Below are 9,991 nucleotides of genomic sequence, written 5' to 3' on the forward strand. Positions count from 1 at the left end.
AAATTAGGCAACTACAACAGAATATAAAAACGTTACAAATATTGAAAAAATAAGGTGCCATTGATGACTGATCCCATATTGAGAATTAAGGAACCTGGAAACCCATTACCCAATGGTTTTGAAAGAGAGTGCAATATGATAAAGTTGAAACAAGGGCTTTAGAAACAGAACTACTCAGGTTCTAATCCAGGTTCTATCACTGGCTGTGTGTTATTGAAACTCTGAATTACAGTGTCTTCATCCATTAAATAAAAACAATACAATAGAAAAACATTACTTGAATCCCAGACAGAGTTCTATGAGGAAAACCTCAGGGAACAAATGAGAAAACATGCACTAAAGTGGAGGGGTTTACAGAAAATAACTAATAATCATAATAAATAAGCTATTTAGTGCCTTACATAGTAAGTGCTGGGTGAAGAGATTTAGGAGGGCCAGTAATAGAAGTCTAGAAGAGAAAGAAAGTTGAGGAGTAAATTGTGTACAATCTGTCAATGCCTCTAAAGTGAGTACAGAGGTATTCAGATGAGGTCAGTCTACATAAGTGATGATTGATTAAACTACAGTTCAAACCTTGGGCTCTTCATCAATCACTTTCTCTACATCTGATTACCTCAATAGTTTCCTCTTCTTCTAACCTACTGCTATTGCAACATCAGAAAAGCTGACTTGTTCCTTAGATAAGCTTATCATTCTATATCACACTTCTGGATCATAACTCAGAGGGAACTCCTCATCAAAACTATTTGTGAGTGAGTCTTCAAAGAGCAGTTGACAATTTTGGCAAACAATGATATGTGTTCCATTTCATTTTAATATTGTCAGATATAATGCCAAAAGATGAGCCCCACATGTTGGAAGGCAATCAAAATATGAGTTGACCATGATGATGCAATGGAGTACACTTTCAGGACCCTGGTGGGGCAAAATTCAAAATGAGAAGAAACAGCTGCAAACATCCATTAATAATAAAAACATGGAATGTATAAAGTATGAATCTAGGAAAATTAGAAGTTGTTAAAATGAGATGGAAAACATAAAAATCAGTATCTTAGGTATTAATGAGCTAAAATGGACTGGCATTGACCATTCTAAATCTGACAATCATATGGCTTACTATGCTGGGAGTGATACAAATGAAGAGGAATGGAGTCATATTCGTCATCAAAAAAATCATTTTAAGATCTATCATGAAGTACAGTGCTGTCTGTGATAGGATAATATCCATATGCCTACAAAGACAAGTTAATACCACTATTTTTCTAATTTACACATCAACCACTAAAATCAGTGATGATGAAGTTAAAGAATTCTACCAACATCTTCAGTCTGAAATTGACCAATCATGCAATCAAAATATATCGATAATTACTGGTAATTGGAATGCAAAGGTTGGAAACAAAAAGGAAGGATCAGTAGTTGGAAAATATGGCCTTATTGATAGAAATGATGCTGGATATCACATGATAGAATTTTGTAAGACTCATGACTTTGTCATTTCAAGTACCTTTTTTTAATGTTTTATTGTGAATTATATGATAGTTTACATGGGAGAACATTAGTTTTACATTCATTCTATCGTATATCATTTCATTGCCATGGTTACAATCCCCTCCATGCATCATCAACCAACCAAAGGGTAATCCCTGCAAGCCTTCCCCCTGGTCATCAGCACAGACCAACTGGAGGGTTTGGACTGTTGACCTAACATCTAGAACTTATCCTACAGTGCCACCATGGCTCTCTAGTGAAGAATAAAAGGCCAGTTTCATTTTCTTCTTGAAAAACAATATATTTGTGGCAATATGTAAAAAGTAAAAATCTTGGCTAATAAAATATTTCTTTTATGTTTGGAAATTGTTAGGTGCTATCAGGTTGTTTCGGACTCATAGCAACCTTATGTCAAACAGAACAAAAGGTTTCCGCAAGTATACTATGCTTGAGCTCATTGTTGCAACTACTGTGTCAAATGATCTCATTGAGGGTCTCCCTCTCTTTCACTGGTTCTGTCTTAATGTGACATTGTAAAATAATCACTAGACTATGAACCACAAAGATGGCAATTCAAACAAATCCACCGGTTGTAAACCCTATACAGAGCCGCTATGAGTTGGAACCAACTTGATATCACTTACAGCAACAACATACTTTACCAAGCATTATGTTTTTCTCCAGTGGTTGGTCCCTCCTGATAACATGTCCAAAGTAAGTGAGAAGAAGTTTGACCATCCTCACTTCTGAGGAGCATTCAGGTTGTGCTTTCTCAAAGACAGATTATCAGGGTTCCTCCGATTTGGTTTTTGAAAACTGGAATTCTGTTCTTGAATATACAACTAATCAGATGCCTAAATCCCTAGTTAATTTGTAGGAGAAAATCTTTATTTAAATTCAAGAGACATCTAAAAGCTTAATTTTTCATGTAATTTCCTTACTTTCCAAGCATCCACTAACTGAAATTAATTGCTACTGATGTTTACATGCCAAAGCTCTGGTGGTTTTGCATTAATGAGCTGGTGAAACTAACACACTGCATCAGGGAGCTAAAATGCTTTAACTTTTCCAAAGACTCAAAGCTTATACACTAAAACATTTGCAGAGATTATCAATGGGTGAAAAGGTTTGGGCAGGTTTATTTTACTTTTAATTTGTATTTTTCCTAAAACTTCCATCTTGTGTTTTAAGCATCTAGGCTTAGAAGATTTCTCTTTTAAAACTTGATTTAAAAAGCAGATGATTTTCCTAAGTAGTTTAAGCAGGTTCTGAATTCTTCCACTGAAAATTCATTATTTGTATTAGAATAATTTCACTATTAATACAAATATGATAATTTTCCTATTCCAAGCTAAATTTTTATAAAATAAAAGTTAGTGGCAATAAACGACTGGCATGTTATTCTAACTTTTAGTATATTTCAAGCTAAATGTACCCTTAAAATTTCATGTTATTATCAATATCAGGTGTATATAGCTCTTCTGATGGGAAGAGATCCATATTTGTGCCCATTCCAAAGAGAAGAGACCCAACGGGAATGTGGAAGTCATCAGACAATCTCTTTGCTATCCCATGCAAGTAAAGTTTTGCTAAAGGTAATACGGAAACAACTGCAAGCATACATTGACAAAGAACTTCCAGAGGTTCAAGCTGGATTCAGAAGAGGATGTGGAACAAGGGATATCATTGTTGATGTCCGATGCATCTTGATGAAAGCAGAGACTATCAGAAAGATGTTTACCTGTGCTTTATTGACTACACAAAGGCTTTTGATTGTGTGGATCGTGACAAGCTATGGACAATATTGCGAAGTATGAGTATTCTGGAATGCTTAATTATGCTCATGAGGAATCTGTACCTGGACCAAGAAGCAGTTGTTCGAACATAAGATGGGAACACTGAATGTTTTAAAATTAAGAAAGTGTACAACAAGGTTGTATTCTTTCACCATATTTATTCAACTTGTATGCTAAGCAAATAATCTGAGAATCCGGGTTATATGAATTCAAACGTGGCATCAGGATTGAAGGAAGATTCATTAACAACTTGCAATATGCAGGTGATACAACCTTGATTGCTGCAATTGAAGAGGAGTTAAAACATTTACTGATGAAGATGAAAAAGCATAGCCTTCAGTATGGATTGCATCTCAATGTAAAGAAAACAAAAATCCTCACCACTGGACCAAGAAACAACATTCTTATCAACAGAGAAAAGATTGAAGTTGTCAAGGACTTCATTCTTCTTGGATCAACTATCAACACTCATGGAAGCTGTAGTCAAGAAATCAAACAATGTATTGCATTAGGCAAATCTGTTGCACAATATCTTCTTAAAGTGTTGAAGACCAAAGATGTCAGCTTGAGGACTGAGGTGCGCCTGACCCAAGTCATGGTGTTTTCAATAACCTCATGTACATGCGAAAGCTGGACAGTGAATAAGGAAGACCATAGACAAATTGGTGCTTTTGAGTTATGGTGTTGGAGGAAAATATTGAAAGTGCCATAGCTGCCAAAAGAACCAATGGATCCATTTTGGAAGAAGTGTAGCCAGAGTGCTCCCTGGAGGCCAAGATAGCAAAACTTTGTCTCTCATACTTCGGACATATTGTCAGGAAGGACCAGTTGCTGGAGAAGGATATCATGTTTAGTAAGGTGGAGGGTCAGAGAAAAAGAAGAAGACCCCCAACGAGATGGATTGGCCAAGTGGCAACATCAATGGACTCAAGCGTGGCAACAATTGTGAGGTTGGCCCAGGATTGGGTAATGTTTCATTCTGCTGTGCATAGGGTTGCTATGAGTCGGTTCTGACTCAATGGCACCTAACAACAACCACACATAGCTCAAATTATTTTGTATTATTTTCTTTGCGCTCAATGGTACTATCTATATGAATTAGTTGCTTGTAGTTGTGGAAAAGTAATTTAACTTTGTGCAGATAACACAAACACACACAAACAAAGATGATTCTGTATATCATATTTTCTTTTTCACTTAGACAGCAATCCCAGCTTTTAAATTGTAAAGAGGGATCACTTTTACAAATGTTGTTACTTTTGAAGAAATGGCAGACCATATGGAGCACTCTAAGGAGCTCTGGTAGTGTAGTGGTTACGAGTTAGGCTGCTAACCTCAAGGTCAGCAGTTTGAAACTACCAGCTGTTCTGCAGGAGAAAGATGAGGCTTTCTGCTCCCATAAAGATCTGCAGCCTTGGAAACCCTATACAGGGTCGGTATGAGTCTGAACCACTCCATGGCACACTACCACCACCACCACTATGGAACGCTCTAACCCAGTAATGCCTTTGTTGTCTTATCTGTGCTTCTCCATTTGTCTCAACTGATTTCTTAACCAAATAGATTCACTTTAATCCATGTTACTTCGAAATGCTAATAAAATGCTGACAGAAACCATCATAAAAATGCACTGTGACCATTTTTTCTAAGTCAAGAGTAAGAGTAACCGAACATTTACTCTGCCATTTCAAACCACTGCTGATGTTCTGTGAACACTTTATTTTCCCACTTGAATTTGAGCTCTTCTGAAAGGTCACCTCTGCCAATCTTGCGGAGATGACGAGCCAAAAGGCGAAGTTTATCAGTAGAAGTTGGGAGTGATTTCTTCCAGAAGCTAAGAAGTTCATGGATCTGTTCTGTGAGATTCTCAGGGCTCTTGAGTTTGATGAGCTGAATGATGCTGCGGCGCAGAGGGAGTGATGAGGACAAAGACACCACGTTGTCTTCTGAGAGCTCCTCTGCCAGCCAGTACAACAAGTTATCCCAAAGGGCTTCTGGCAGGCACACAATGAACACTTAGTGTTAGAGACCCTTTCTTGGAGGATGTGCCCCACCCCAAAGAGCCTGACAGAACAGAACCAAGGTGAAGTCAAAAATCAGCACTTCTCACAAGCTCTCAGATGATGCTGAGACTGGGGTCACCAACTGCACTGTGTTAAAGGATACTTTTAGGCTCAAAAAGATACCTCTATTAGTTAGTAATAATCTGATGCATAAATTATGCCAGCAGTTAGGCGATGTCAGCCCTCAACTACACACACAAAATCATCAGAATTTAATAACAATTGTGAGGTTGGCCCAGGATCAGGGAATGTTTCGTTCTTTTGTGCATAGGGTTGCTATGAGTCAGCTGCGACTTGATGGCACCTTAACAGCAATAACAATCATTCAATCAAGGAACCCTGATTTTGTAATGGTTATGTGTTCAGCTACTAGATGAAAGAAAGCAGTTCAGACCCAGCAGTCACTCCATGGAAGAAAAACCTGGCTATCTACTCTGATAAAGATTATAGCCTATGAAGTTTTATAGGACACTTCTACTCTGTCCTATAGGGTTATTATGAGTCTGAAGTTATTTCATAAGACACAAAAACAGTAGCCATCCAATCAGTCCTAATAAGTCTCATAGTTTGTACCTCTGTACTCACATGCTTTCTAATCAACACCTAACCACCTTGCTTACAACTTAAGCTGCTCTGTCCTTTGTACCATTCATTTTTCTCAATTTGTGGTTCAAGCTGACTAGCTGCTCCTTGGAAACCTATACAGGTTCACTATGGGTCAGAACCGACTCACCGGCACTTAACAACAACGACAACAATCCTAATTGCTCACCAAGACTTTATTTTCTGGTCTGTCTAGCCTTATGAAACAATAGCAAATATGGTGAAAATGCTGTCATATTTTACATCTTTTGAGCCTTTAGAAGCTTACAAATCAGATTTTAAAGTATTTTGCTTTTTCTAAACTGTTTAATTTTACATTTGACCTGAGTTTTCATAACCTTATTTCCATTTGAAAATCACTTTTTTACAAAAGCACTCCTCCTGGCTTCCTAGATCCCATCTCCTCCCATATCCTCTTACAGTGTTGTCATCAAATACTTTTCCTTCACAGCATTGCTTGAACTCCTCTGCAACACAGGTCCCATATATGTTTCTTACAAACACTGTTAATTCTCCCTTTCATTGTTTCTGCTACTTTTTAAAGTGACTGTCTTCTCACTTTCCCATCACTATGAAAGCATTTTGTCTAAAGTAGACTTGATGCCACTAGTGCCACACTACCAACTTACTTCTGAAACCTTTGCCTTGGGGGTTCTACACCATCTGCTAAAACTCCACAAAAGCCTTTCTTTCCAACACTGTTAGAACTTTCCCAATTATTACTTACAGCTCTTGTTTCTCAGCTTTAATCTTCACTGAGTTCCACAAAGCACTTCTTTCCTTTCCTGGAGTTCCATGACTCTGCCTCATCTAATTCACCTCCTTTATTTCATATTACAAATCTATTTTCCTTTCACTAGCTTTCCTTCTTCTTATTGCACTGAATTATGTGCTTGCTCTTAAGCGTCTTCAAGGTATTCATTAACCTTTACCACTACATCTCCTGTCTGTGAAATAGTTCCACATCTACTATATATTCATCTTTGGCTTTGCTTCCCAAATTCTGAGAAATCTGCAAATTAATCTGCTAATTATTTTTATTAGTGTATAGCATAGCCAATTCAAACCCCATTTTTCTAAAATCCAAATCATCAACTAATGGCGTTTGTTTCTTTTACCTTATCCTTCACACTATTCACTTTCTGAGTTAATGTGACCAATCAGTTAGGTAAGTTAAACATGTAATATAGTCAAGATTCCTCACACCCAAGTCCTATTGGTGCTAATTCTAAACATCTCTTAGATGTTTCCTGCTTTATTGACTCGATTTTAATCTTGTTCTAACTATCTCTTTTCTGCAGCATTGTAGGAACCAGAGTTCTAACTAGAATCTCTGCTGTTTCACCTCATTTTACTTTATGCTGTAAACAACTGATAGAACTTTTGAAAGTTGAGTCTCATCTTGTTGGTCCCTCTTATTAAATTTCTCTTAAATCTCCCTATTGCCTAAACTTCTTAACCTTGCATTTGAATCTTTCATAGTTTTATCGCATTCATAATGTCTAACCTTCTCTACCACCCTCCTTTCTACAGCAGCACTAATGGTACTGGGGTCCTCAGAAAGGATTCCCAGTTAGATGAATACCTCCCACTTGTGTTTCTGAGTCTCCAAACACAAGGCATAATAACCACCCAGGACTACTAGTACTCATGGGAACAATCACCATACATTTGTGCCTTATCGTGATTATTTACCGAAGCAATAATTGTGTTTTAATTGAAACATAAAATTGTTGAAAAGTTAGAAGCTGTTTTTAAATGTAATGGGCTTTTATTGCTGATGGGTTTGTCCTACTCACTTCTAATGAACTTCAGTAAAAACCAACATGCATTTTGGGCAGATCCACAAAGGTAACCCCTAATTGAAATTCTATGCCATCTGTAGCGGTTCTGACACATTAGTCAAAGAAGGAACAGAAAACACACTTCATTGATATATTTGGAGGACTAATTGGTATAATAGCTGAGTATATAGATAGTAGTGGTGGTTGTGTGCTGTGGAATTGGTTCCCACTCATAATGACCTTGTATATGTTTTCCAAAGCTTCATCCTTCTCCCATGGGATGTCTGGTAGATCCTAACTGCTGAACTTGAGGTTATCAGCCCAATTCATAACCTACTATGATCCCAGTGCTCATATATACATGAATATATTGTTGTTGTGTTAAGTGCCATCAAGTCAGTTCTGAACAATAATGACCCTCTATAGGGTTTCCACGGAGTGGCTGGTGAGTGTGAACTGCCAATTTTGAAGTTCAAAACTACCTTACAGTTCAGTGCATTAACCCACAGAACCACACAAGGACTCGATATGAATATGAGGGGCCTCAAAAAGTTCATGGAAAAAATGGAATTAAATGAATAATTATGAATTTGTCCAAACTTTTAAAATTCTCCTCATATATATCTCAAAATAATGATTTCACAGGTTAAAACAAAGGTCAAATTCTACCCTCAAAACCTGCATCATTATTATGAAATTGAATTATGCATAATCATGACTGAATATTAAACATTTATTTCTTCATTTTAGACCAGCATTTCTTTATTTAAAATGTATTACCTCAAATATAAGTTTGAAATGACCACACTATAAAATGTACAATATGAACATTAAGTATTCCAGATTAAACTATGGTTGTCTGTTCTCCCAAATAAATCAGTTACTAGTTATGCAAATAAAATAGCACTTAATAAGGTTTATATTTATTAAGAATTTTTCCACAACTATAATTTGAGCCACATTCAAGATAGCTATGTTGTTTATATGTGTGTGACTTCATTTATTTAGGTTGACAAACCTAAAAGTTATTTAACTACTAAGTTACATTTCCTACTCTTGTTCTGTAAGGATTCACTTATGCATATATCAAATATAAGGCAAAAAAAGCATAACTATAATGAGGACAGAGCAAATAGCCCTTACCTAGAGGATCTGCAGAAATTCTTTTGGTACTCTGTGGACGATTGATTAATTTTTCATGCTAGTGAATAAGAAGGGCAGAGAATAAACAGAAGAAACCATTAATTTAGGAACAAGTTACAAGTAAAAATCCATCTGAACCTCACCTCAATTTGGAAAAAGTACAGAATTGCACAGTAGCTTGCAAAAGTAGACTGTTTTTGTGTGTGTGCACTCAGCAATTGCTTTCCTAAGATAACGCAAAGGATATTAACCTAAACCTTCCAATTTATTTAAATTCAAGAATACACATTAAAATATTAATATAACATAGTGGTTACGAATCGGGCTGCAAATCTCAGTCAGCAGTTAGCAACTACCAGCTGTTCCGCAGGAGAAAGATGAGGCTTTCTGTTCTGGGAAAGATTTACAACCTCGGAAACCCTGTACAGGGTCGCTATGAGTCAGAACCGACTTGACGGCACATAAAACCAACAACATACTATCTTTACGTAGTCCTGGTGTGGCGCTGTGGGTTAATGCGCCAGACTGCATAGCCTTTTGAACCTCAAGGTCAGCGGTTCAAGCTCACTAGCTGCTCCTCAGAAACCCTATACAAAGTTGCTATGTGTTGGAAGCGACTCAATGGCACTTAACAACAACAACAATACTAACGTTGAGCACACATTTTCCAACAAAATTATAATTTTAAAAGTCAGCTAATAGATAGATAGCAAGCTATTTCTAAGTTACAAACTTAGCATTTTATAAGAGTCCTTGGGGAAACCAGGAGCCTGTCCTCAGCACTTGGTCCAGCAGCTGGCACATAGGGGTGCACAAACAGTAGTTTTTGTGGATGAATGAAAGAGGGAATGTGCATATATGAAAAAAAAGAAACAAACATTGAGCAAATATAACTTTAAAGCAATCACATATATTGGCATTACTTCTCTACATTATCTGCAGAAGAATTTCTTGTTAATCAATATGCAACAATGAAAGCATAGCTATGACATATCCATACCATCAAATACTACTAGCAATATGAAGAAAGATGCATTTATATACACAACAACGTGAATGTGACTCAGGGCATTATAATGAGTAAAAAAAATAAAGTCTCAAAAAAAAAAAA

General features: G+C 36.8%; 1 protein-coding gene across 1 annotated transcript in view; it reads right to left on the bottom strand.

Moving 5' to 3' along the window:
* Positions 1–4,961: 4,961 nt before the first annotated feature.
* DTHD1 (death domain containing 1) overlaps positions 4,962–9,991 on the bottom strand; it is a 109,928-nt gene continuing 104,898 nt past the window's right edge. The window contains exons 8-9 of the mRNA XM_006874335.1: positions 8,881–8,938; positions 4,962–5,281 (exon numbers count right to left, since the gene is read on the bottom strand). Coding sequence (XP_006874397.1) covers positions 4,962–5,281; positions 8,881–8,938 — 378 coding nt within the window. The remainder of the gene's footprint in view (positions 5,282–8,880; positions 8,939–9,991) is intronic.

The sequence above is a fragment of the Chrysochloris asiatica genome, unplaced genomic scaffold (assembly GCF_000296735.1).
Source record: "Chrysochloris asiatica unplaced genomic scaffold, ChrAsi1.0 scaffold00269, whole genome shotgun sequence".
In the NCBI taxonomy this organism is placed as follows: domain Eukaryota; kingdom Metazoa; phylum Chordata; class Mammalia; order Afrosoricida; family Chrysochloridae; genus Chrysochloris; species Chrysochloris asiatica.